The following is a 27,539-nucleotide window of genomic DNA, read 5'->3' as shown; positions in this document are numbered from 1 at the left end:
TCTTACATAAGTGGGAGTTTCACCCTCAACCCCTCCCCGACGTAGGGAAAAATTTACAGTTTAATAGACCATATACTTTATTATAAGTATTATTAGCATCTGCAACAACATAATACTTTAGATTAAAGAGTGGGGGAGCTTGGGGAAAAGTGACTATTGATAGACACAAGTTTGATAAAAAAAAGAAAGAGTGGAACGGTTTGACTTAATTTGATGGTAACTATTCATTGAATTGCACAACAGTAGTGAAAATTATTTTAAAACAAAAATTAATAATAATTAGATTTTATAGTTTATTTAATTTATTTTTCAAGTCAAAGAAATGAGAGGGGGATGTCAATGACTATACTAATTTTTTAACAAAACAGCAAAAATAAGCAGGGCATTGGCTGCACCACCACTAATACCAATTACCTTGCTTAACAGCAGTGATGTCAGACAGCATGGGTGTTTCCATAGTTCATCAATTGAGTCAAATACACAGTTAGTCTCTTTTGACTGTTCCCAGTGGTTAGAATTATCTAGAATCAAAATGATTAATGAATTATTATAAGGACTATATGCCATAATTAAATGGTATGGTATTTACCATAATTATATGGTAAATGGGCTGTAGAGTATAATCTCTTCAAGAGGGGATGAAGGAGCACAAAACCTAGGAAACAGTTGGAAAATAAAAGCATAAGAAGTGTGAATTCCCAACATTCAAGACCAATCTATTAACAATCTTACTTTCATATCAACCGACAGCAATAAAACCAGTTTTTTTGTAAATAGATTAAATTTTTTTTCAACCCCTGGACAACCTATTTTAAGTCTTAAGGTCCTAAAAATTTTAAAAATGAAAAACTTAAAAGGGAAAGAACAATTTTTGAACACATCTTATACTAGCATTTAGTACTTAATATTTACAAAATTTGTCACTTATTAAAACATTTAATTTATCTAGCTTGTACTGTTGAAGCAATGTGTTTTAAGTAACTTGACTGTATTTACAATATTTGGCTAAATGTTGGTCCCTTACAACCCACCCAGCATAAGCTCCCAAAACCTGAAGGCTTTCAACTGATATGCATTCATAGATGCTGGTAGGGAAGGTAGCCAGGCCCTTCTCTGTAGGAAAAAAACTATACATTGGGAACTAAGCTGCCGTTTATTTGCCCCTCTTTGTCTTTGGGTTTTTCCCCCGCTTTGAATTTCGGTTTTTGCCCCACTTTGTCTTTGAAAAGTGAAGGATTTGTTTCAAAATTCATTCCAAAAATCGTTAAGCAGCATTCAAGTCCAGATAACTTGCATGGTTTAATTGCCATTAATATTGCTACAAAAAAAAATTGACAGCGTAAATGGTAGTTTTAATTATTATTTTTAGTATCTTTCTTTGCTGTTATTTCCTATCGGCTTCTAACCTACATCGGAGACTAGTTTAAAAGACAGAATTCCTGTCATGTTGGTAATTAACTTTCAAAAAAAAGAAGGTTGAAAAAAATTTATAGTAAATAAAAAAATTAAAAAAATTGTACCAAAAGTAATTTGTATTAAGTATTGGTAATTCTTTACCAATAATCATGTTGGTAATTCATTTTCAAAGAAAAGAAGGCTGAATAATAAAAAACAAAATATTGTACCGAAAGAAATTTCTAATCAACATCATCACCTTGATGATCGAAGCATTTGTCTTACCTGTAAACAAGCTTTGTAATACCATTTCCATAAACTGTCACTGCCAATGATTTGAAGTGAGTTGTGGCAATTTCCTTAAGCTCCACGTCAGTTCAAAAGCAGAATCTCCCAAACTTTAATATATCTAACATTCTACAAGTAGTAAAGGTATAACAGTTCCAACGGGGCAGGTACCCAATGTAGCTATAACGATAGAGAGCGGGGTGTCTTCCATATAGCTATAACATTTTCAAGCGGACAATACTGCCGCCAATACAAGCAGACAGTGTAATTACCGGAATTCAACCACCCTGAAAATTCATGCTCTGTTCAAAGAGCGTGATGTCTCCTTTGTTTGAAATTGTGAAATTCTTTTTGTAATTTAATTTGTTAGGCGTGGTTGACTTATGTTTAAACTTGAACTAATTTACATAAATTAATTTATTATTCTTTAGTTAAAATAATTACATTAAATTTACATAATTATATTAATTAATTACATTAATTTTTTTTAACTTTTTTTACATCTCTTAGAATGTCATGAAACACACTTAAAACACAGAAAAATTATATTTTATATTTTACAACTTCAAAATGAGAATTATATAGATGTGTGTGTCACAACTTTTACTATTAAATCCTTAAAATTTGTAGTGACAAATTCTTTTTGAGTAAGTTAGCATACCAAACGTTTAGAATATCTATTAAAAAATTGGAGGTGTAGGAAGAGGAATTTGCATACATCCGAGGTCAGATAGAAAGGATAACATCGAGATAATTTAAGAATAAGAAGAAATAGATTTTTTATCAACATCTATTAACAAATACTTGGGAAAGCTTAAACGGAATATAAGTTTACAGTGAGTAAATTATGTATCAATATCTTTTGATAGATACATTTGATAACACTGACAGAAGTTAAGTATCAAATTGAACAACGTCTTTATTAAAATTCGGTATCGATATTATTTGTTGGCTTAATAAGATAACATCGAAAAAATCTACCTATTATAATGAATAAATTGCTTATCACCAGCCGCCGTCAGATTTTTCATTATGAAAAAAAAATTGTAAGTACTTAATAAATTCTTTCTTTAGTTCACCTCTTGCATACAAAAAATGGAAATTATAAAAAAAATAATTAGGCACTGAGATAAGCAAACACCCGCCCAAATACATAAGCAAAGAAAGTGAAAGGGACAAAAACATACATAAATATAAGGATTCTGACACACAAATCAACGCTCACAGGCATTGATATTGGGAAATAACCGCCCTGATATATTGGAACGGAGAGAGAGAGAAACACAATTACATAAAAATACATTCATTCAGGCATAAAAGCCTATAGATACAGGTACTGAAATATGCAAACACCCGTCCAGAACCATAAGCAGAGGAAGTATGAGAGACAAAAACACATATGAATGTAATAATTCTGATATACAAAAAAACTATTACAGGCATTAAGATAATCAAATATCCACCTACACACAGACTCAAGGATCGCGTGAGTGACAAAACCCTATAATTACACAGATTCAACTATACAAAGGAATACTAACAACCATTAAGATAGGAGAGCATCTGCACAATCACATAAATAGAAGATTTGAAAGAGACAAAACACATACAAGTATACGGACTATGACATACACATTGACAAAGGAAGTCACTGCAAGAAGCAACCATCTGATCAGACACATAAGCAAGGATAGTAAGACAGACAAAAACACATTAAAATTTTTTGACTCATGCAAACACACCGACTTACACAGGCACTGATAAAGTCTAAATCCTGCCCATACATATAAGGAGAGGAAGTGAGTGAGACAAAAAACACAAATGAATATATTTATTTTAACTCAAAAGCTTAGAAAAGCTGGCATGGATATGCTCAGACATTCGCTAAAACACATGAGTATTGGAATGGACAGAAATGAAAACATAAATTAATATATAGATTCTGACACAGAAATCGACAAAGATGTTCACTGAGATAGTCAAATATTCGCTCTAACACATCCGCGGCGAGATTGATAGAGACAGAAACATTTGAAAATATATTGAATCTGACAGACAAAACGACAAAGACATGCATTGAGATAGGCAAAAATCCGCCCAGACACATAAGAAGAGGTTGTAAGGGAGACAAACACACATATATATGCAAAGATTCTGACAAAGAAGACAACAAAGATATGTATTGAGATAGGCAAACAACTGCCCAAATACACAACCAGTGAAAGTTAGGGAGACTGAATCACATAAAAATATATGGATTCAGTCATACAAACAAACAAAGTCGGGTACTGAGATAAGCAAACATCCACCCAGACACAAAAGTAGAGGAAGTTAGAGAGACAAAAACACATAAAAATGTAAGGATTCTGACATACAAAGCATCATTCACATGCATTGAAATAGGAAAACATCCGCCAAGACACATAGTCAAGGAGAGTGGTAGATAAGAAAAAACAGATAAATATATGTATTCAGGCGTACGAACTTACAGAGAGAGGCACTGAGATAAGCACACACCCACCCAGACAAATAAGCAGAGGAAGTAAGTGAGACATAAACACGTATAAATGTAAAGATTCTGACATACAAAGCAACAATCACAGGCATTGAGATAGACAAACATCCGCCTAGACACATAGGCAGGGAGAATGAGAGTGACGAAAACGCATATAAATATATAGATTCCAACATACAAAGGAACAATCACAGGCATTGACACAGGTAAACAACCACCCAGACACATAAGTAGAGGAAGTAAAAGAGGCAAAAACAAATATAAATATATCGATTCTGACATACAAATCGACAAAGACAATCACTGAGAAAAGCAAACATCGTCATAGACACATAGGCAAGGAGAGTGAGAGAGACAAAAATACCAGCAAATGTATTTATTCAGGCATACAAACCGACAGAGACAGGCATTGAGATAGGCAAAACCCACCAAGCCACATAAACAGAGCACGTGAGCGAGACAAAAAACACATATAAAAATATGTATTCTGACAAAAAAACCGACAAAACAGGCATTGAGATATGCAAACATTCGCCCTGAAACATAAGAAGAGGAAGTGAGAAAGACAAAAACAAATATAGATAAAGAGATTCTGACATACAAATCACAAAAGACAGCATCTGAAGTAAGCAAACCTGTGCCAATATACATAAACAAGAAGGGTGAGAAAGACAGAAACTTATTAAAATATGTCGATTCTGATATACAAACCTACAGAGACAGGCAGTGAGATAGGCAAATTTTCGCCCAGGCCAAAAAGGATATTAAGTGAGGGATACAAAAACGCATAGAAATTTAAGGAGTCTGACAAACAAGACAACCAAGACATGCATCGAGATAGGCAAACACCTGCCCATATACATAGGCAGTGAAGGTGAGTGAGACAAAAACACAGATAAATATAAGGATTCTGGCATACAAACCAACAGTCACAGGAAATGAGATAAGCAAACACCCACGCAGACAAAGAAGCAGAGGAAGTGAGAGAGACAAAAACACATATAAATGTAATGATTTTGACATACAATCCAACAATCAAAAGCATTGAGATAGGAAAGCATCCGCCATGACACTTATGCAATGAGAGAGGGAAAGACAAAAAAACATATACATGTAGGGATTCAGTGACACAAACCTACAGAGACAGGCGCTGAGATAAATAAACACCCGCCCAGACAAATAAGCAGAGGAAGTGTGGGAGACAAAAATACAAATAAATAGAAGGATTCTGAAATACCAAGCAACAATCACCTTCATTAATATATTCAAACATCCGCTGGGACACTTATTCAAGGACAGCGAGAGTGACAAAACATACATCTATATATAGATTCAGGCACACAAAAGAAGAATCACAAGCGTGGAGATAGATAAAACCCAACCAAACACATACTTAGGGGAAGTTAAAGAGGACAAATCATATATAAATATATCGATTTTGACGTTCAAAGCGACAATGACAGACACTGAGATATGCAAACATCCGCCCAGACACGTAGGTAAGGAGAGTGAGAGAAACAAAAACAGCAGCAAATATATTGATTCAGGCATAAAAACCTACAGAGAAAGGCATTGAGATAGACAAAAACCCACCAAGACACATAAGCAGAGGAAGTGAGGGAGACAAAAAACACATATAAATACATAGATTCCGACATACAAGCTGACAAAAACAGGCATTGAGATTAGCAAACATCCGCCCAGACACATAAGCAGAGGAAGTGAGAGAGACAAAAACATATATAAATATATAGATTCTGACATAAAAATCGACAAAGGCAGTCAGTGAGATAAGCAAACATCCGCCCAGACACAAAGGGAAGAAGAGCGAGAGAGACAAAAAAAACTGCTTATATATTGATTCGGGCATCCAAACAGAAAGAGACAGGTATGGATATAGACAAAACCCGAGAAACTGACAGACACAGACATCGAGATAAGCAAAAACCCACCCTGGTACATAAGCAGAGATAGTGAGAGAGAGACACACGTACTCATAAATATGAGTATCCTAATATACAAAGTAACAATCCCCCGCATTGAGATAGACACAAACCAGCCTATAACCATAGCTAAGGAGAGACAGAGGGACAAAAACAAATATAGATATTCATACTGAGACATACAACGGAACATCCACAAGCATTAACATGGGCAAACATCCGCCCAGAAAAATCAGAACAGTACGTGAGAGAGACAAAAACATGTATAAATATATAGTTTCTGACATACAAATTGACAAAGACAATCACTGAGATAAGCGAACATCGGCCCAGACACATAGGAAAGGAGACCGAGAGCGACAAAAACAGATGCAAATATATTGACTCAGGCATAAAAACCGACTGAGACAGGCATTAACATAGGCAAAACCCACTATGACACATAATCAAAGGAAGTGAGGTAGACAAAAAGCACATATAAATACATAGATTCTGACATACAAGCTTTCAAAAAAAGGCATTGAGACATGCAAACATCTACCCTGACACGTAAGCAGATCAAGTGAGAAAGACAAAAAACATATATAAATAAATAGATTCTGACATAAAAATCGACAAAGACAGTCACTGAGATATTCAAATATGCGCCCAGACACATAGGCAAGGAGAGTGAGAGAGGCAAAAACATCTGCAATATAGTGACTCTGGCATACAAACCGACTGAGAAAGGCATTAAGATAGGCAAAAACCTACACAGACACATAATCAAAGTACGTGAGTGATACAAAAAACACTTAATATATGGATTCTGACATACAAGCCGAAAAAAACATGCATTGAAAGATTAAAAAAGCCATCTAGACAAATAAGCAGAGGAAATGAAAGAGACACAAATAACTATATATATATAGATTCTGATAAAAAAATCAAAAAAGATAGGCAATGAGATAATAAAACATCCTCCCAGACACATAGGCAAGAAGAGTTAGAGAGTCAAAAACACATGCAAATACATTGATTCAAGTCATTCAAACTAGCAGAGACATGCATTGACATATTCTAACACCCGCCAGGACACATAAATAGGGTAAGTGAGAGAGACAAAAACATATATAAATAAATAGATTCTGAAATAAAAATTGACAAAGACGATAACTGAGATAAGCAAACATCGGCCCAGACAAATAGGCAAGAAGACCGAGAGAGACAAAAACACATTCAAATATATTGATTCAGACATACAAACCTACAGAGACAGGCATTGAGATAGGCAAAACCCAACCAGACACATAAGCAGAGGAAGTGAGCGAGACAAAAAGCACATATAAATACATGGACTCTGACATAAAAGCCGAAAAATAAATGCATTGTGATAAGCAAACATCCGTCGTGACACGTAAGCAGAGGAAGTGAGAGAGACAAAAAACAAATATAAATATATTGATTCTGACATACAAATCGAGAAAGACACTCACTGAGATAAGCAAAAATCCGCCCAGACACATAGGCAAGGAGAGTGAGAGAGACAAAACCACATGCAAATATATTAATTCAACCATACAAACCGACACAGACAGGCATTGAGATAGGCAAAAACCTACACAGCCACATAAGCAGAGGAAGTGAGTGAGACAAAAAACACATAAATATAGGGATTCTGACATACAATCCGACAAAAGCAGGCATTGAGATAGGCAAACATCCATCCAGACACATAAGCAGAGGAAGTGAGAGAGGCAATAAAACCTATAAATGTATAGATTCTGATAAACAAATCAACAAAGACAGGCATAGAGATAAGCAAACGTCCGCCCAGAGACATAGGCAGGGAGAGTGAGAGAGTAAAAAACAAATGCAAATAAACTGATTCAGTCATACAAACCAACAGAGACTGGCATTGAGATAGGCAAAAACCCGCAAAGACACATAAGCAGATGAAGTGGGTGAGACAAAAACATGAATAAATATATGAATTCTGAAATACAAACTGACAATGAGATAGGCAACAATCTGCCCAATCAAATAAGCTGAAGAAGTGTGAGGGACAAAAACACACGTAAATTTAAGGATTTTGTCAAACAAACCAGCAAACAGAGCCATTCAGAATGGCAAACTCACGCCCAGACAAATAAGAAGAGGACATGAAGGAATCAAAAAAAAATATAAATCGATTTATTAAGACATACAAACCGACAGTGACAGACACTGAGAAACGCAAATACCCGCTTAAACAAACGTGTGATGGACGTGTGAGAGACAAAAAACCCATATTAATTCTTGGTTTCTGATGCACAAAGCGACGATCACTGTCATCGATATAGACAGACATCAACCAAGAAAAATAAGTTGAGAAAGGAAGAGAGACAAAAACACTCACAAATAAATGGATTCTCACATAATAACCAACAAAGGCAGAGACAGAGATAGGCAATCATCCACCAAGACACTTAGGCCCGGAGAGGGAGAGAGACGAAAACCCATGCAAATATATAGAGTCAGACATACAAAGCAACAATAACAGGCTTAGAGATAAGGAAACACCCACCCAGACACATAAGCGGAGGAAGTGAGAAAGAGAGACAAAAAAAAGACATATAAATAAATGGATTCTGACATACAAACCAACAATGACAGGCATTGAGATAGACAAACTCTCGCTCAGACGCACAGTCATAAGGAGAGAGATATCCAAAAAGTTGGGTTGATCTAGGTTCACTTAGAGTGGCGCGCCACTCTCACTCTCCTTGCCTATGTGTCTGGGCAGATATTTGCTTATCTCAGTGACTGTCTTTGTTGATTTGTATGTCAGAATCTGTATATTTATATATATTTTTGTCTCTTTCACATCCTCTACTTATGTGTCCTTGCGGGTGTTTGCCTATCTCAATGCCTGTCTCAGTCGGTTTGTATGCCTGAATCAATATATTTGCATGTGTTTTTGACTCTCTCACTCTCCCTGCCTATGTCTCTGGGCGGATGTTTGCTTATCTCAATGCCTGTCTTTGTCGATTTTTTTATCAGAATCTATATATTTATAGGTGTTTTTGTCTCTTTCACTTCCTCTGCTTATGTGTCTGGGCGGATGTTTTCCTATCTCAATGCCTGTTTTTGTCGGCTGGTATGTCAGAATCCATATTTTTATGTGTTTTTTGTCTCCCTCACTTCCTCTGCTTATGTGTCTGGGTGGGTGTTTGCCTATCTCAATGCCTGTCTCTGTCGGTTTGTATGCCTGAATCAATATATTTGCATGTGTTTTTGTCTCTCTCACTCTCCTTGCCTATGTGTCTGGGCGGATGTTTGCTTATCTCAGTGACTGTCTTTGTCGATTTGTATGTCAGAATCTATATATTTATATATGTTTTTTGTCTCTCTCACTTCCTCTGCTTACGTGTTTGGGCGGATGTTTGCCTATCTCAATGACTGTTTTGGTCCGGCTTGTATGTCAGAATCCATATATTTATATGTGTTTTTTGTCTCCCTCACTTCCTCTGAGTATGTGTCTGGGTGGGTTTTGTCTATGTTAATGTCTGTCTGCGTCGTTTTGTATGCCTGAAGAACTATCTTTCCCTTTGTTTTTGCCGCTCTTGGTATTCTTCCCTATGTGCCTGGGAAAATTTTTGCTCATCTAAGTGCCTGACTTTGTCGATTTGTATGTCAGAATCTATATATTTATATGTGTTTTTGTCTCTTTCACTTCCTCTGCTTATGTGTCTGGGCGGGTGTTTGCATATCTCACTGCCTGTCATTGTAAGTTTGTATGGCAGAATCAATAAATTTATATGTGTTTTTGTCACACTCGCTCTCCTTAGCTATGTGTCTAGGCGGATGTTTGTCTATCTCAATGATGGTGATTGATGCTTTTTATGTCAGAATCCTCATATTTATAAGTGTTTTTGTCTCTCTCACTTCCTCTGCTTATGTATCAGGGCGGGTTTTTGCTTATCTCAATGCCTGTCTATGTCAGTTTGTAGGTTTTGTCTATCTCCATGCCTGTCTCTGTCGGTTTGTATGACTGAATCAATATATTTGCATGTGTTTTTGTCTCTCTCAGTCTCCTTGCCTTTGTGTCTGGGCAGATGTTTGCTTATCTCAGTGACTGTCTTTGTCGATTTGTATGTCAGAATCTATATATTTTGATATGTCTTTGTCTTTTTCACTTCCACTGCTTATGTGTCCGGGCTGATGTTTGCGTATCTCAATGACTGTCTTTGTCGAGTTGTATGTCAGAATCTATATATTTATATGTGTTTTTGTCTTTTTCACTTCCTCTACTTATGTGTCTGGGCGGGTGTTTGCCTATCTCAATGCCTGTGATTGTTCCTTTGTAAGTCTGAATCTATATATTTATATATGTTTTTGTCACCCTCGCTCTTGTTGCCGATGTGTCTAGGCGGATGTTTGTATATATCAATGATGGTGATTGTTTCTTTGTATGTCAGAATCCTTACATTTATATGTGTTTTTGTCTCTCTCACTTCCTCTGCTTATGTGTCTGGGCAGGTGTTTGCCTATCTAAATGCCAGTCTTTGTTGGTTTGTGTGTCAGAATCCTTACATTTATATGTGTTTTTATCTCTCCCACTTCCTCTGCTTATGTGACTGGGTGGATGTTTGCCTATCTAAATGCCTGTCTTTGTCGGTTTGTAGGTCAGAATCAATATATTTGCACGTGTTTATCTCTCTCTCACTATCCTTGCCTATGTGTCTGGGCGGATGTTTGCCTATCTCAATGCCTCTTTTTGTCGGCTTGTATGTCAGAATCCATATATTTATATGTGTTTTTTTTTTCTCCCTCACTTCCTCTGCTTATGTGTCTGGGTGGGTTTTTGCCTATCTCAATGCCTGTCTCTGTCGGTTTGTATGCCTGAATCCATATATTTGCATGTGTTTTTGTCTCTCTCACTCTCCTTGCCTTTGTGTCTGGGCTGATGTTTGCTTATCTCAGTGACTGTCTTTGTCAATTTGTATGTCAGAATCTATATATTTATATATGTTTTTGTCTCTTTTACTTCCTCTCCTTATGTGTCTGGGCGGGTGTTTGCCTATCTCAATGCATGTGATTGTTCCTTTGTATGTCTGAATTTATATATCTCTATGCGTTTTCGTCTATATAGATCTCCTTGCCTATGTGTCTAGTTGGTTATTTTTCTATCTCAAGGACGTTGATTGCTGCTGTGTATGTCAGAATCCTTACATTTATATATGTTTCTGTCTCTCTCAATTCCTCTGCTTATGTGTCTGGGTGGGTGTTTGCGTATCTCAGTGCCTGTCTCTGTCAGTTTGAATGCCTGAATCAATATATCTATATGTGTTTTTGTCTCTCTCACTCTCCTTGCCTATGTGTCTGGGCAGATGTTTGCCTATCTCAATGCCTGTCATTGTTGCTTTGTATGTCAAAATCATTACATTTATATGTGTTTTTGTCTCTCTCACTTCCTCTGCTTATGTGTCTGGGCGAATGTTTGCCTATCTCAATGCCTGTTTTTGTCGGTTTGTATGTCAGAATCAATATATTTGCATATGTTTCTGTCTCTCTCACTCTCCTTGCCTATGTGTCTGGGCGGATGTTTGCTTATCTCAGTGACTGTCTTTGTCGATTTGTATGTCAGAATCTATATATCTATATATGTTTTTGTCTCTCTCACTTCCTCTGCTTATGTGTCTGGGCGGATGTTTGCCTATCTCAATGCCACTTTTTGTCTGCTTGTATGTCAGAATCCATATATTTATATGTGTTTTTTGTCTCTCTCACTTCCTCTGCTAATGTGGCTGGGTGGGTTTTTGCCTATCTCAATGCCTGTCTCTGTCGGTTTGTATGCCTGAATCAATATATTTACATGCGTTTTTGTCTCTCTCACTCTCCTTGCCTATGTGTCTGGGCGGATGTTTGCTTATCTCAGTGACTGTCTTTGTCGATTTGTATGTCAGAATCTATGTATTTATATATGTTTTTGTCTCTTTTACTTCCTCTACTTATGTGTCTGGGCGGGTGTTTGCCTATCTCAATGCCTGTGATTGTTCCTTTGTATGTCTGAATCTATATATTTATATGCGTTTTTGTCACAGTCGATCTCCTTGCCTATGTGTCTAGGCGGATGTTTGTCTATCTCAATGATGGTGATTGCTGCTTTGTATGTCAGAATCCTTACATTTATATGTGTTTTTGTCTCTCTCACTTCCTCTGCTTATGTGTATGGGCGGGTGTTTGCTTATCTCAGTGCCTGTCTCTGTCAGTTTGTATGCCTGAATCCATATATTTATATGTGTTTTTGTCTCTTTCACTCTCCTTTCCTATGTGTCAGGGGCGGATGTTTGCCTATCTCAATGCCTGTGATTGTTGCTTTGTATGTCAGAATCCTTAAATTTATATGTGTTTTTGTCTCTCTCACTTCCTCTGCTATGTGTCTGGGTGGGTGTGTGCTTATCTCAGTACCTGTCTCTGTAATTTTGTCTGCCTGAATCCATATATTTGTATGTGTTTTTGTCTCCCTCACTTCCTCTGCTTATGTGTTTGGGCTGGTGTTTCCCTAACTCAATGCCTGTCTGTGTTGGTTTGTGTGTCAGAATCCTTACATTTATATGTGTGTTTGTCTCTCTCACTTCCTCTGCTTATGTGTCTGGGCGGATGATTGCCTATCTCAATGCCTGTCTTTGTCGGTTTGTATGTCAGAATCAATATATTTGCATATGTTTCTGTCTCTATCACTCTCTCTGCTGATATGTCTGGGTAGATTTTTACCTATCTCAATGCCCGACTTTTTCAATTTATATGTCAGTATCCATATATTTATATGTGTTTTTTGTCTCCCTCACCTCCTGTGCTTATGTGTCTGGGCGGGTGTTTGCCTATCTCAGTACTTGTCTCTGTCGGTTGTATGCCTGAATCAATATATTTGCATGTGTTTTTGTCTCTCTCACTCTCCTTGCCTATGTGTCTGGGCGGATGTTTGCTTATCTCAGTGACTGTCTTTGTCAATTTGTATGTCAGAATCTATATATATATATATGTTTTTGCCTCTTTCACTTCCTCTACTTATGTATCTGGGCGGGTGTTTGACTATCTAAATGCATGTGTTTGTTCCTTTGTATGTTGGAATTTATATATCTCAATGTTATTTTGTCTATATCGCTCTCCTTTCCTATTTTTCTGGTCGGATATTTGTCCATCTCAAGGATGGTGATTGTTGCTTGGTATTTCAGAATACTTATATATATACCTATTTTTGTCTCACTCACTTCTTCTGCTTATGTGTCTGGGAGGGTGTTTGCTTATCTCAATGCCTGTCTCTGTCGCTTTGTACTCCTGTATACATATTTCTACATTATATTTTTTTAATATCACTGTCATTTTATCCGTATCTGGGCGGTTGTTTGACTGTTTCAATGCCTGTGAGTGTTGATTTGTATGTCAGAATCCTTATATTTATGCGTGTTTTTGACCGTTTCACTTTCTTTGCCTATGGATTTGGGCGGATCATTGCCTATCTCAATGCCTAATTATTTTTTTTTATAATTTCTGTATTGTGTATGCAAGAGGTGAATTCAAGAAAGAGTTTGTTACTTACTTACAATTTTTTTTCATAATGACAAATCCGAGAGCGGCTGATGATAAAGAATTTATTCATTCTAATAGATAGATTTTGTCAATGTTATCTGACGTAGCCAACAAATGATATCGATAACGAATTTTAATAAAGAATTTGTTCAATTTGATACTTAAATTATGTCAGTGCTTTCAAACGTATCTGTCAAAAGACATTGATAAAGAATTTACTCGCTCTAATACTTAGATTCCGTTAAAGCTATCCCAAGTATCTGTCAATAGATGTTGATAAAGAATTTATTCATTCTTATACTTAGATTTTCTCCATGTTAACCTATCTATCCGACAAATGATGTATGCAAATTCCTTTTCTTATATCTCCGATGTTTTAATAGACATACTAAACGTTTGATATGCTGGCTTACTAAAAAAAATTGATCACTACAAATATTAATTTTCTAATAGTAAAAGTTGCGACACACATATCTATATCATTCCAATTTTGAAGTTGGAAAATATTAAATATGATTTTTTTTGTGTTTCAAGTGTGTTTCATGACATTCTAAGAGATGTAAAAAAAAAGTTAAAAAATAAAAAAAAAAAAAAAAAAAATAATGTAATTATGTAAATTAATGTAATTATGTAAATTAATGTAATTATGTTAATTAATTAATAATAAATTAATTTATGTAAATTAGTTCAAGGTTAAACATAAGTCAACCACGCCTAACAAATTAAATTACAAAAAGAATTTCACAATTTCAAACAAAGGAAACATCACGCTCTTTGAACAGAGCACGAATTTTCACGGTAGTTGAATTCCGGTCATTTCACTGTCTGCTTGTATTGGCGGGAGCACTGTCCGCTTGAAAATGTTATAGCTATATGGAAGACACCCCGCTCTCTATCGTTATAGCTACATTGGGTACCTGCCCCGTTGGAACTGTTATACCTTTACTACTTCTACAACAAAGTTGCAGAATGTTGTATACATTAAAAACACAGCAAACCCCTCCCCATACACACCATGAGTTAAAACTCTCAAAAAAAACAGTTTTTTACAACCCACATTTGTCTTACCTATTCAGTAATAGGCAATTAATTCCTAAATAAAAGTTCAAAATAGGGATAAAATCCTTTTCAATAGCCAGTGTATAGAAATTCACAAAAATGCCAGATATTTCGGTCAAATATACAGTGACCGTCATCAGTAGTAAAACTAACCTAAAACAATTTAAAACAAAAGTTTATACACGAAACCAAATATAACTATATATTGTTTAATTCTCTAATTCTTTTCCAAGCAAAGGCGGAAGCTAGCCTCTTTGACCTTCTTGGATTCGGTTCATTAGCGTTCAATGATATAACATTTGGACAGAGGTCAACTACATTGGGTGAATTGAACTTTACTCTGTCAGATTTCAATAAATTATCATAGATCGAATTCAGCCCAAATTCACCTGTATCCCGATTCAAAGCAATATTCTTGAATAAGATTTTTTTTATTTCAAGAGTTTCATGAAAATTTTTGCTTTAAACCCCGATCCCTAGAAATCAAAAAGACATTCTCGAACAAAATAAAATGGTCTGGAAAATCGAAAATATGCTCTCAAAGGGCTGAAGTGAAATGTTCAGATTTAGAATCTTGCTTTAAAGCCAAAGAAATCTTTAGAATCTTTATGCTGTAATAATCTCATTTCCAAATTCTGGTTCGTACGTCCCACATATGAGCTTCCGCAAGTACATGGGATCTAATAAACCCCACTTTGTTGCCCAATGAAGTTAGATCCTTCCCAGAATTTAGAAAACTATCCAAAGTATTATTAATTTTTAAAGCTACCCTCAGACCATTACTCTGTAAAATTATTTTAAGTTTTTCACTTAGCCCGGGTATATATGGTAAGGAACAAAAAACGTCCTTCTCCCGCAAGACTTCCTAAGAAATCTCTAGAAACCTTTTTCTTATTTTTGAAAAAGTCTTGTTAATTAACCACTCTGGATACATGTTGCTTATTATTGGGCCTATTTTTCTTAGAAAAGAAAACTCCTCAAAAAATTTTGAAGAGTAAATACTAAAGATCTGGTAAGTAAAAGAAATGATCAAACCAATTTTTGCTTGGCAAGCGTGACCGAAACTATAAGACAAAAATCTATTGTTATTTGTCCGTTTTCTGTAAATTTTAAATCAAACTATTTTCATTTTTTTAAAAGAAGAACATCAAGAAAAGGAAGTTTCCCATTCTCTTCTAATTCAACAGTAAACTTTAACCCCCCCCCCCCCTAAACAATTAAGATGTTACAAAAACCCTTTTAGTTCCTCCTCCCATAATCCCATACTGAAATTATGTAATCCAAATACTGGCCCCAAAAATATGTTTTAAAAGATATGAATCTAACGCAATTGTTTCAATAGCCTCCACAAAAGATATTAGCTAATCAAGGGGATAATGGGAACCCCATAGGTTCCCATTTACTTGTTCGAAAAACTCCCCTCTGAATTGAAAAAATAAGAGAACTTATTGCACAACCTTACTAAATACATAATTACAGAACCTTCCAAATCTGTTTTGCCACTAATCAAATCCAAATTTCTTAACAGCTTTCTTTCTAGAAGAGTTTCGGCTGCTTCTACATCACTATGTTTACATTGATACAATGTCGAAGCTTGAAAGCAAAGAACTTGAAGAAATTTCTACCTTTTTCAGTATTTCAACCAAATTCGAAGGATTCTTAATTTCCAAATGTTATATCATTGAACGCTAATGAACCAAATCCAAGAAGGTCAAAGAGGCTAACTCCCGCCTTTGCTTTGAAAAGAATTAGAGAATTAAACAATATGTAGTTTTATTTGATTTCGTATATAAACTTTTGTTTTAAATTGTTTTAGGTTAGTTTTACTACTGATGACGGTCAATTTTATCGTCAAGGAAAGGCAGTGTGGTCTCCGAAACAATTTAATTAATTAACTGTACCAATAAACTGATTTAATTAAGTTTTTAAAAAGTTATTCTATGGTAGGGGGTTCAGTCTGTTTTTTTGCCATCGTTGTCCCCCCTCCTTCCCCCCCCCAAAAAAAAGGAGAAAATCTTCTGATAAAAAACCTTCTAGGGGGAATGGGTGATAGATATTTATTTCAAATTTATATCAATTGTAAGACCAGATGGACCAATGAGACAAATAGAAAAAAAATTTGACATCAAAAACATAGAATGGCTTGAAAAAAAAACTGATATGGAAATGGCTATATAACATATTAATACATAAAAGCACAAACCAAATAACCATTCATTGAATATTAGGTAAAATGAAATGTCATGCAATAAGAGTGGTCCAGAATAAGAGATAAATTCACATATAAAATAAAGTCAAGAATCCTAAAAATCAATAAAACTAGTAAAATTTATAAACAAATTTAAAAATTAAACAAAAAAAAAAACAAAAAAACAACAACTGGTATGGACAATAAAAACAAGGAAACCATTGGAATGTTTTAATAATTAGTTTAGTTATGTATGGGACAACAACAGCATATGGTGTAATGGAATCAATTTTCAAGACCCCGAAATTTTCAAATGAAATAGAATCGCCCAAAATACGAACCCAAAAATTCAAATAACCCACAGATCAAGTAACACTTAATTGTCAAATTTAAAAGATACCGAAACAATTGTATCACAATTGTAACCCTATGAAGAAGTAATTCCCACGAAAAATGTAACAGCAATAAATAATTAGCGTGACCAATTGTACATGACAGGCAGCCAACAATGTAATTTAGATCTTGAGTTTGAATTTCCACACGATCAAGAGAAGGTAGAAATTATTATACAAAAAACGGCACGGGAAATACAAAAGTGAAACTATGTATTCCGCTGTAATTACAAGGTAAAAACTTTAAAACATAGTATCTTGAGATAAAAAAGTAGAACCATGTATTCCGCTGTAATTACAAGGTAAAAACTTTATAAAATAGTATCTTGAGAAACAAAAGTAAAACTAAGTGTTCCTCTGTAATTACAAGGTAAAGCTTTAAAAAATAGTTTATTGAAATGCAAAGTAAAACTATGTAGTCTGCTCTAATTATAAGGTAAAAACTTTATTCCGCTAAGAAGAATTTCAAAGTGAAGTTTTAAAGAGTCATAAATCATATCAAAAATTAGTTAAAATCGACTAACTGATTAGTACGTCACTGTCCAACAGCAATAGGGGACATAAAATCTAAGACAATAGAATCAATGTAATGTGCACTTTAGTAACGCCTGAATGTAACTTTAGGCAAATCTCAGAGTATAGTACCTCCGAACTTAGCAAGTTGGAGTTAGTCTTTTATCAGTCTTTGGTAGTCTTTTACCAGTCTTTTGGAGTCTACAGTCTGTCTATTATTAATCTATGATAACTTTTATATGGGTTTATAAAAAGTCATATGTGAGTCTATTTTCAGTTGGAATTAACTTTTGTAACATTTATTATTAGTGAATTAACTGTTACTTCTATTGCCCCAGTCATCAACTTTATCTTAGTGTCTTTGACTGCGAAGTGCTTTTAATACTCCCGTCAAGCTTTGTACTGATCATGTGAGTAAAAATAAATACATTACTTTCTTATTTTATTCTCTTTATGTTAGTATTTCTCAAGATAGTTTGTCCTTGTGGCTCCAATCACTCTCAAGGGAGCCTGAATCCTTTCAATCTGATTTCGACTCAGTAAGGCCACTAATATATGCTCCCCATTGGAATCACTGATTCAATTCCCCGCTACGTGAAGCTCCCCCTCTACTATGGTAGTATGCTCGCGAAACACCAATCAAAGAACCGATTGAAAAACCCCCATTGGAATACGTATATATATAGAGAAGTAACCGAAAAACCTCCATTCAATTCTAACGAAACATTTAATTGAAAACCCCACCATTAGAATTGGCGCGGCCTGTTTAAAGGAGCAAAACACAAGGACAAAATTTTCTACAAAAAAGATTATTGAGAAACACTACGCATAAAGAAAGTGCAATATTTCGTGCATGATTTGAAGTGTAATTTTTTGTTAAGCCTAAGTCCCCTTACAAGAGTAACAAAAAAATATATTATTTGGAAGTGTCAAATTCAAGTTATATAAAAAAAAACAGTGCCGAATTTTAATTAATTAAAAAAAACAATATGTCGTTAGATCCAAACGAACAGTTGTTAACGCAAAAACTTATTGCCAAAACAGTGGAAATTTCAAAATCCCTTCCCTCATATAACGGAGACTCAGAGGTAGATGAATTTAGTATCCAATTAAACCAATTCGTAGAAGTAACTAAAATGGACTTAAAATCATTAGTAGGCATGTTATTAATGAGGCTTAAGGGTCAAGCACTAACATTCTTAAAACAAATAGAAAATACAATAGGGGAAGATAACAACCTTCCAATAAACTCAATAGAAAAATTGCTAAAAGCGTTCCGAGAAAGATTTGTTGAAACAAGTTCAACACACAAATTAAAGCACGGAACTGTATGTTTCGACGAGACCCAGAATGTTAGAGAATACCTGCACCAAGCAATGGTATCCATTGAGGCTAAATATGGGAAAGAAACTGGCCCTTTATATGATAAAATTGTACTAAATGCTTTCATGCAAGGATTGAGCCCCAAACTATACCGAATGTTAATATAAAAAAATATTCAAACATTAGAGCTAGCAGTTCAGGAAGTGAAGAGAATGATTGAAATTGACTCAATTGTGGCAAATCATAATAAGTCAAGAATAAATAATGTAGAATATTCAACTCTGGGAAGATCACGAGGAATTTCCCCAGGATTTTTTTCGAGAAATGATTCACCCAAACCGAACCAAAATAGATCTCCAACCCCTACCAGACAAAAAATTGTACGTTTCGTACCCACGAATACGGCAAACTACGTAAACAACCCCCCAATTATATGCTATGCATGTAATTAACCAGGACATATCGCCAGGGAATGCCGTACTAGAAACAACTATACACCAGCAACCCCCAGTTTTAATAACCGTTTGTTCGGGAGAACAAACTTAAATGCAAATGGGTCAGGAAGTTATAGAAATAACCCCCGCGCCTCCCATCGTTCCGAAACCCCTACCAACAAGGATTTGCGTATTCAAATCCTTCCCCCAACCGACAAAATAATTATCGGTTCCCCAACCCAAATACGCGAGCAAACATGTACCAATTCAAGTCACGGACAGTGTATCCGACTAGATTTAACAGGAATACGAGCGATAACAGAGGATATTTTTCCCGACGGGAAATGAAAGAAATTTTTCGGGAAACGAAAGAAATTTTTCGTCAATACAAAATGAACAAATGCCGCGAGTCGTCGGCACAAGAAATCCTAATCCACGTAACAATACGTGGCAACCAAGACAGTCAAGTGTCAATCAACTTGCTAGGGAAGTTCCCACCAAGCCCCAATGTCAAACACCAACCTATCAAATAAACGCACAGGGAAACGAATCAGGCCCCCAAGAAAATTAACCGGGACCCTGGAGGCCAGTATTTTTTATAGGTCCCTTCCAGTAATTGTATCTTCTTTAAGTTATAATAATGACACATTACCTATATTAAATGATTTTGGTGTTGCAAGTATTAATTTCAAAGCGTTAATAGATTCCGGTGCATCGGTTAACATAATAAATTCGAATGTATTCAATAGACTACCAGTATATATTAAGCGACGGAAAAATTTTAATATTCCCAGTCTAACTAGCGTCACAGGACATAGACTGGAAGCAATAGGCTCCATACGCCTAGACGTGACAAAAGATAATATGATCTTTCCTACAAACTTCATAATATGCAAGAATTTCCCATATGAGGCTATAATCGGTGCTAATTTTTTTAAATCTAATAAAGTTTTATTAGATATAGCAAATAACAGACTCGTGTATCCATACGATCCTATTCTCCAACGTGTGGAGAGAGGGGAAGCAACAGTGAATAGAATAAAGTCTTTTGTACCCCATCTCTCGTCCTGTGGGAGAAAAACAATAAGCAAATGGATCGAGTCAATAAAAACAAAAATAGGGAAAATGCAAGAGTATAGGCAAACAGAAATTAAGAAAATAACAGAATTATGGAATGAAATAATAAATCCAAGTACTGTCCCCTTACAGCCAACCCCACAAGCGGAATATTTGACGCAACCAAGCGCCAATCTTAGTTTAAAAAGGAGTGACTCAGAGGAAAAATACTATGGAATCACGGTGCTTAAAACAAAGATCCCCCCAAAAACAATGCAAGGAGTTCATGTTTCACAAATAGTCACCCCCGTAAATGACTACTCTTAAATTTTATTCGGATCACCGTGTGGAGAAATCCCCAAGATTCTGTTTTGTGAAAAACACATCATTTTGTACGAAAAAGGGGAAGGCTTTATTTGGTTGACAAATACACATGAAAATGATACAATTACATTAAAAAAGGGAACATGCCTCGTTGACATACAAGTGATTTCTGAGCGCGAACTAAACAAATGGAAAAACTCCAAGAAAAGCTTAGTTAATGGCATTGGTGTTAGTAATCCAAAGAATAGGTACCCACTAACAAGATCCCAATTTTTGGAAAAATTTAAATTAAATCATATCCAAGATATACAACTAAAAGAAAAATTATGTGAATTGCTCTGGAATTTTAGAGATATGTTGTTCACATGTGAAGAACACATTGGACTGATACCATTCTATGAACATTCTATTCAAACCACAGGGTTACCTGTAGCTAAACAACCATATCGTATCCCCCATCCCTACAAAAGTTGGTTAAAAAGTAAAATCCGCGAGTTAGAAAGAAACGACATTATACGGCCAAGCATAAGCCCTTATTCAGCCCCTGTTATACTAGTGCCAGAAAAGAGCAAAGACCTTAGGCTTGCAGTAGACTATAGAGCCTTAAATAAGCAGTTAGTTAGTGACAAATTTCCCCTGCCCCAAATTGATGAAATCCTAGACTCCATCTCAACCAAAAATAAAATTTTTACGCCTCTCGACCTCACACAAGGTTATCATCAGGTTAAGATAGCAGATAATGACGTTTATAAAAAGGCCTTTTCAACGACAGAGTGTGGCTCTTATGAATATTTAAGAGTACCCTTTGGACTCAAAACTAGTTCAAGCGCACTATGCAGACCTCTGTTACACTTATTAAGAGGTGTAGAAAATATTATTCACTTTGTGGACGATGTGATCTGTGTAGGAGAAACTCCAGAGGACCATTTAAAAACATTGACCAGAGTTTTCGAAAAATTTAGAGAGGGTAATCTAAAATGTAGACCTGAAAAAGTAAATTTACGTCAACCCGAAATAAAATTCTTAGGAATGATAGTGACCCAAGGTCAAATATCACCGGACCCTGAGAAGATAAAATGCGTAGAGAATCTCAAACCGCCAAAAACTATAAAACAATTGAGAGCCATTATTGGTTTAAAAAGTTATTTCAGGAAATTCATACGCAACTACGCCCAAATTGCAAAACCCTTAACGGACCTGACTTAAGGAACCCACCAAAATATCACCTGGTCGAGTGAAGCTCAAACTTCCTTAGACAATCTCAAGAAAGCACTTATTTCTGAACCAGTATTATCGCTACCAGACTTTGAAAAAGGACAATTTATAGTCACCACTGACGCCTCAGCTACGGGCATCGGTGCAATCCTTTCCCAATTAATCCCTATAGAAAACTACCCCGATCCCCTACAAAAAACCCCTCAGTATATAGAGAAAGTAATATGCTATTCAAGTAGAACTCTGTCGAAGGGCGAAAGAAGTTATTCAGCGACGCAATTGGAGTTAGTATCAATAATTTACAATTTAGACAAATTCAGGCATTATTCAGTGGGCCAAAAACTTAAGCTGCGCTTGGACTATAAGATCTTACAGTACCTAAGTACATTCAAAAATCCAACTGAAATATTAACAAGGTGGATAATGAAAACCCAAGACCTAGATTACGAGTTTGAACATTTGACCGGTAAACAAAATGCCCAGTGTGATTACCTAAGTATCCTGAGAATAACTGCTCAGATCATGAAACTAAGCAAATGAATGCCATTAATTCTAGTAAACAAAAAAATAAGAAGAACAAACCTAAAGTCCAAATAGAAGGAGACGAAGTCAATCATAGCCCTTTATCAATAGCTAATATTAAGAGAAACCAAGTTAGGGATGAAATGTGGTTGACTCTCATTAACTATTTTGTGAATTCTGATAATCTCCCTGATAAGTTCAAAACCTTAAGAAGGGAAATAGACAATTTTTATTATGACTTAGACGAAGAAATCCTTTGCAGGATAGTAACTGGCGATACAAATAGAAATCAAACCTCGATAATACCTGTAGTACCCCAAAACCTGATAATACCTGCCTTTGAATATTTTCATTTAGATATAGGCGGACACCTAGAAATCACGAAAACTTATCATAGATTAAAACAATATTTCTTTGTTGCTTCTGCATTAACCAAACTCAAAGACTTCATAAACAATTGCGAATCATGTAATTTAAGATAGAATCCCCGAACTTACCCCCAAACCACCGATGGGAAGAGTGCCAGTAGCGAGGTTTCCCTTCGACATTGTTTCATTCGATTTATATGGAACAAGTGGAGGATTACCTATTTCTAACAGAGGCCATACTTGCGTTCTTTCAGTAATAGACCACTTTACAGGCTTCACTTTTGCAAAAGCATTGAAAAATCAAGGCGCATACGCTACAAGTAAAGCGTTAGCAAAAATATTTTTCAAATTTGGCATCCCTAACAAAGTTATTAGTGATAATGGAAGTAACTTCGTTTCTAAAGTAACAAAAGATTTAATGAGTTTTTTTTAAATAGAAAAATTACTAATCTCACCCTACCATCCCCAAGCTAATGGAAAAATCGAAAATAGGCACAAAATATTTTCCAACATCTTGAGTATTTATACAAAAGACAATCGAAACGATTGGGATCAATATCTACCGTACTTAACCAATGTAATTAATACCGCCTATTCAGAAACAACTAAAGAAAGTCAATTTTTTCTTTTATTCGGACGGGATTTTAAAACACCTTATCAGGAAATCATAGAATCCAGACAATATTACAATAATACAGAAGACTATAAGCAAGATTTTATAAATAGGATGAGGAAAACCTATAAAGTAGTTAGACAAGAATTAGAAAAAAGTAAGATGAACCAAGAGCTGAGAAACGAGCCCAAAGTCAAAGGGAATATAAATTTTAAGGTAGATGACTGTGTATCTCTAAAAAAGGAGGCCAAGCTGGAAGGAAAACAACTTTCCAATAAGTATTCAGTACCCTAAAGAATAATAAAAAAATACTACAATAATTTTACTTTTAAAATGATAAACCCTGACAACGGAAGAACATATAAGGCATGTGTTAGCCGCCTAAAAGGAACCAAATACCCAATTAAGTGGGCACCCAAACCCTCATCTTCAGATTCATCAAACGCGGAAAATGAATTCCCTACTAGCCGAATTAAAACCTTTCAATTTCAAACAAAACTATTTCGAGAATCATAGCGACGAGGAAAATTTTGAGGAGTTTTTAGCCATGAAAAATATAGTCATCCCTAAAAGAAAGTCCTTAATACATATACCAATAAGAACACCAAAAAGGCTAAAAAGTTCATCATCAGAAAGCTCGGAAGAGTTAGACTATACGCTGTCCCCAAAAACCCAATTTTTCCCCGATAGAATTTCGACCCCATGTCCTCCCAAAAGATTTCCAGATGACATGGTATCCCCAGCAACCCCGATAGAGAGACCCCTATCGTTACAGGATGAATTAAACAGCTATGGAAACCCCGGGTGCACAAATAAGGAAAACTCCACCCAGGGATACAAATAAAGGACATATAAAAAATCTGAGAGAAACCATGGATATTATCAATTATCCTATAAAAATAAGGCAAAGTACCTGCCTTGGACCCAGGAATACCCTGAAGATGAAAATCTAAGACAATACCATCACATAACGGTATCAAAGTCAAGCCCAAGGAATCAGCCTCCTGGCAACCGACCTTGTTACAAAAAATACCCCACCCCCCCAGAGGATATGGCATTCAAACTATGGAGACACTCTCCACAAACGTTCAACTCCTCCCAGAGTTCCCAAGAATCTTTTAACTCCCCTGAAACAGGACTTCAGCTCGAAGGAACATAAAACAAGACCTCTACCTCGAGAAAAGAAAAGAGATATGAAGCACGGGCAGGTGATACTCTGAAATCGCAAAGGAGCAACCGGGAAAACGACAATTATGTATAACCAGGAACTAGTTATACTGAATCTAACGATGAATCGGCTCCTGATGAACCCCAAGACGCACAAAAGCGAAAACCGACTTCCGCCGCGGCTCAGTCAATAGCGGCTAAAATAAAAGGTCAAAAATTCCTATTGAAACAGTACAAGAAATTTGACCTAATCTCTATGGGAAAGTAAAAAAAGAATAAAACACCAGAAATCGAACAAGAAGTTACCACGAAATCTGGCAGAGTAAGTAAAAAACCAGATAAATGGAAATACGTCTAGGGATCAGGTACCCCCCAAAAAAACTCATAAAGTAATATTAAGATGAAATGAGCAGCTTGAAAAAAAACCCTTAAAAACAAAGGTATATGAATAAGACTTTTCAATGAAAGCTACCCGTAAAAGCTTGAAGAAAAATTAATAGTTAATTTTTCCAGATAAACTGAATCCCGGCTTGATAAAAAAGAAAACCCTGAAGATAGAAGCAGAACAAGAATTGTTCAACCCCCCCTCCAAAAAGAAATACACCTAGTGCCACCCCGTTACAGACAGATCGGATATGGATCAGCTATTCCAAATATGATCGAAACTTCTAGACGCCTCGGCATTATTGATAACTGAAAGACTGATAATCGAGAATATGACGGAGGCCACGCTTAAATCTCTTAGTGAAGTTAAGGCTTCCAAAGGAAAAATGAACAAAAAAATAAATGAAATTCTAGTAACTAAACAAATAGATAAATTAATCGACACCCAGTTTATGGAAATTAAGGAGCAGACCGCAAAAATCGAGAGTGAAATGGAATCAATAAGCGACGCCACGCTTGTTAAGGGATATAATTATCCCGACAAGGTCCTAAAATTACAAGTATTATATAATAAAATGCAAGAAATTGGTCAAAAAGTACAAGATTATAGAAACAGTACTGTTTTATCGACAACCATAGCGGTACAAGAAGCCCTGGCACCCGAACGAGTAAAGCTCCTAGACGTACAATATAAATACGAGCACTTGAAAGCACAGAAAGAAATAATTAAACTACAACAGGACAGCTTAGAGAAACAATTGAAGGAAAACCAACTCGAAATTAACAGAGAACTGCAAAAACAAAGAGAATTCTGCTCAAACTTAGAAAAGATGGTGGCAACCTATTTCACAGTTGAAATTGACCTACCCCTCAATCCAACTCGGAAAACCAACTCGAAATTAACAGAGAACTGCAAAAACAAAGAGAATTCTGCTCAAACTTAGAAAAGCTGGTGGCAACCTATTTCACAGTTGAAATTGACCTACCCCTCAATCCCCATTTGGAAAATATTCTTGCTAACGATTACAACGAAGGACAATCACAACCCACATACTTTTCAATCCAAAACCAAGCCCGGCATTATAATGTCAAACTCAAATCGGAATCGATTCAACAAAATCCTCCAACGGACAATAACATAATTATGAGGACCCAGTACCCCAACGCCCAAGCAAATGTTACAACGGGCCAAGATTCCTCAGAAGTATCTGCACCACAAGGAACGCCCAAAACACAGCCATTACCAGATGATACGGAAACCTAGTAAATATCAATCATGGGAATTAATTGAACTAAAAAAAAGGAGGTAAAAATCCCTTTCTCGTTAAAAAAAAAATTTTTTTTTTTACAAGTTTAATACAGTAAAGTGGTTACACCTTATAGGATATAGCGTTTAGCGGTAAAATATAGTAAATAACCTAATAAATCGAGCGCAAACTCGTTAAACTAGAAGTACCTATATCTCTGCTGACCAGAATATAGTATTTCCCCCCCCCCCCCAAAAAAAAATATATAATTATATTATAAATAATCATAGAAGAGAAAATATAGTGAACATCCGTCCTAACTTTCCCAATCCCGGGCAGCCCCCAGAGTAGGTAAAAATGGGGATCACTAAGGATCACTTGGCATATAATTGTATTTAGTGCATGAGAATAAGTATTCAAATGCGGATCCTAGGAGGCTTTTGGTGTTTCGAGCCTCGAGAGGCTTGATCCTTTTGTATTTCGAGGTTTGAAATACTGAGGGTCTTTTAGGATCAATCCTACTTCTTCCGAAATTAACTTTATGGGATATCTTATCCAAATTCAAAAAACCGCATGCCAACAATATAATCGAACGCATAATTCCAGAATGTCCTAACTGTGGCTTATGATGGAGGTCTATCATAACCATGATGAGGATTTTCCTCCATCATAAGACATATTTGGTATCTTTATTATTACGGCATCGGAAATCTTGGTTACCCGTTTAGACGATAGGTCAAAGTACAACCTTATCCTAGAAATATTTCATTATTATCATTATTAGCACCACAGCAAAACATACAAAACGCAGGATTAGTTACCTAAATATTTAATAACCGCTTCTCACAGCAAGACTAAAAAAAACTTTAACCCTAAGATCAACAAAAATAATATTCCTTTAATAACTAATATAGAAGTTCAAATTTAATCACAAGAAAAAATTAATTTCGCCAAAAAATTTTCCCCAATTGAAATTAATTTTAAGTAAGATTATATATCTTTTCCTTGGCGAATTAGATGGATCCTTAATCCGTATGCA

At 35.6% G+C, this 27,539-nt stretch overlaps 1 protein-coding gene across 6 annotated transcripts in view; it reads right to left on the bottom strand.

The window, feature by feature from the left end:
• Positions 1 to 27,539, bottom strand: part of LOC148945701 (uncharacterized) — a 180,497-nt gene that overhangs the window by 62,111 nt on the left and 90,847 nt on the right. For 4 of the 6 annotated variants that reach the window (XM_089098021.1, XM_089098023.1, XM_089098024.1 and 1 more), the window contains exons 1-2: positions 1,681 to 1,812; positions 415 to 521 (exon numbers count right to left, since the gene is read on the bottom strand). The exons of 1 other annotated variant lie outside the window; for it this stretch is intronic. In XM_089098021.1, the coding sequence (XP_088954147.1) occupies positions 415 to 457 (43 nt within the window). In that variant the 5' untranslated portion in view covers positions 458 to 521; positions 1,681 to 1,812. Of the gene's footprint in view, positions 1 to 414; positions 522 to 1,680; positions 1,813 to 27,539 lie in introns of those variants that run through there. One more of the 6 variants, XM_089098022.1, reaches the window with a different exon arrangement.

The sequence above is a fragment of the Artemia sp. Qi Xiang Cuo genome, chromosome 12 (assembly GCF_049724085.1).
Source record: "Artemia sp. Qi Xiang Cuo chromosome 12, ASM4972408v1, whole genome shotgun sequence".
Taxonomy (NCBI): Eukaryota; Metazoa; Arthropoda; class Branchiopoda; order Anostraca; family Artemiidae; genus Artemia; species Artemia sp. Qi Xiang Cuo.
Note: the sequence above shows the minus strand (reverse complement) of the source record. Positions and strands in the feature narration are given on the sequence as shown.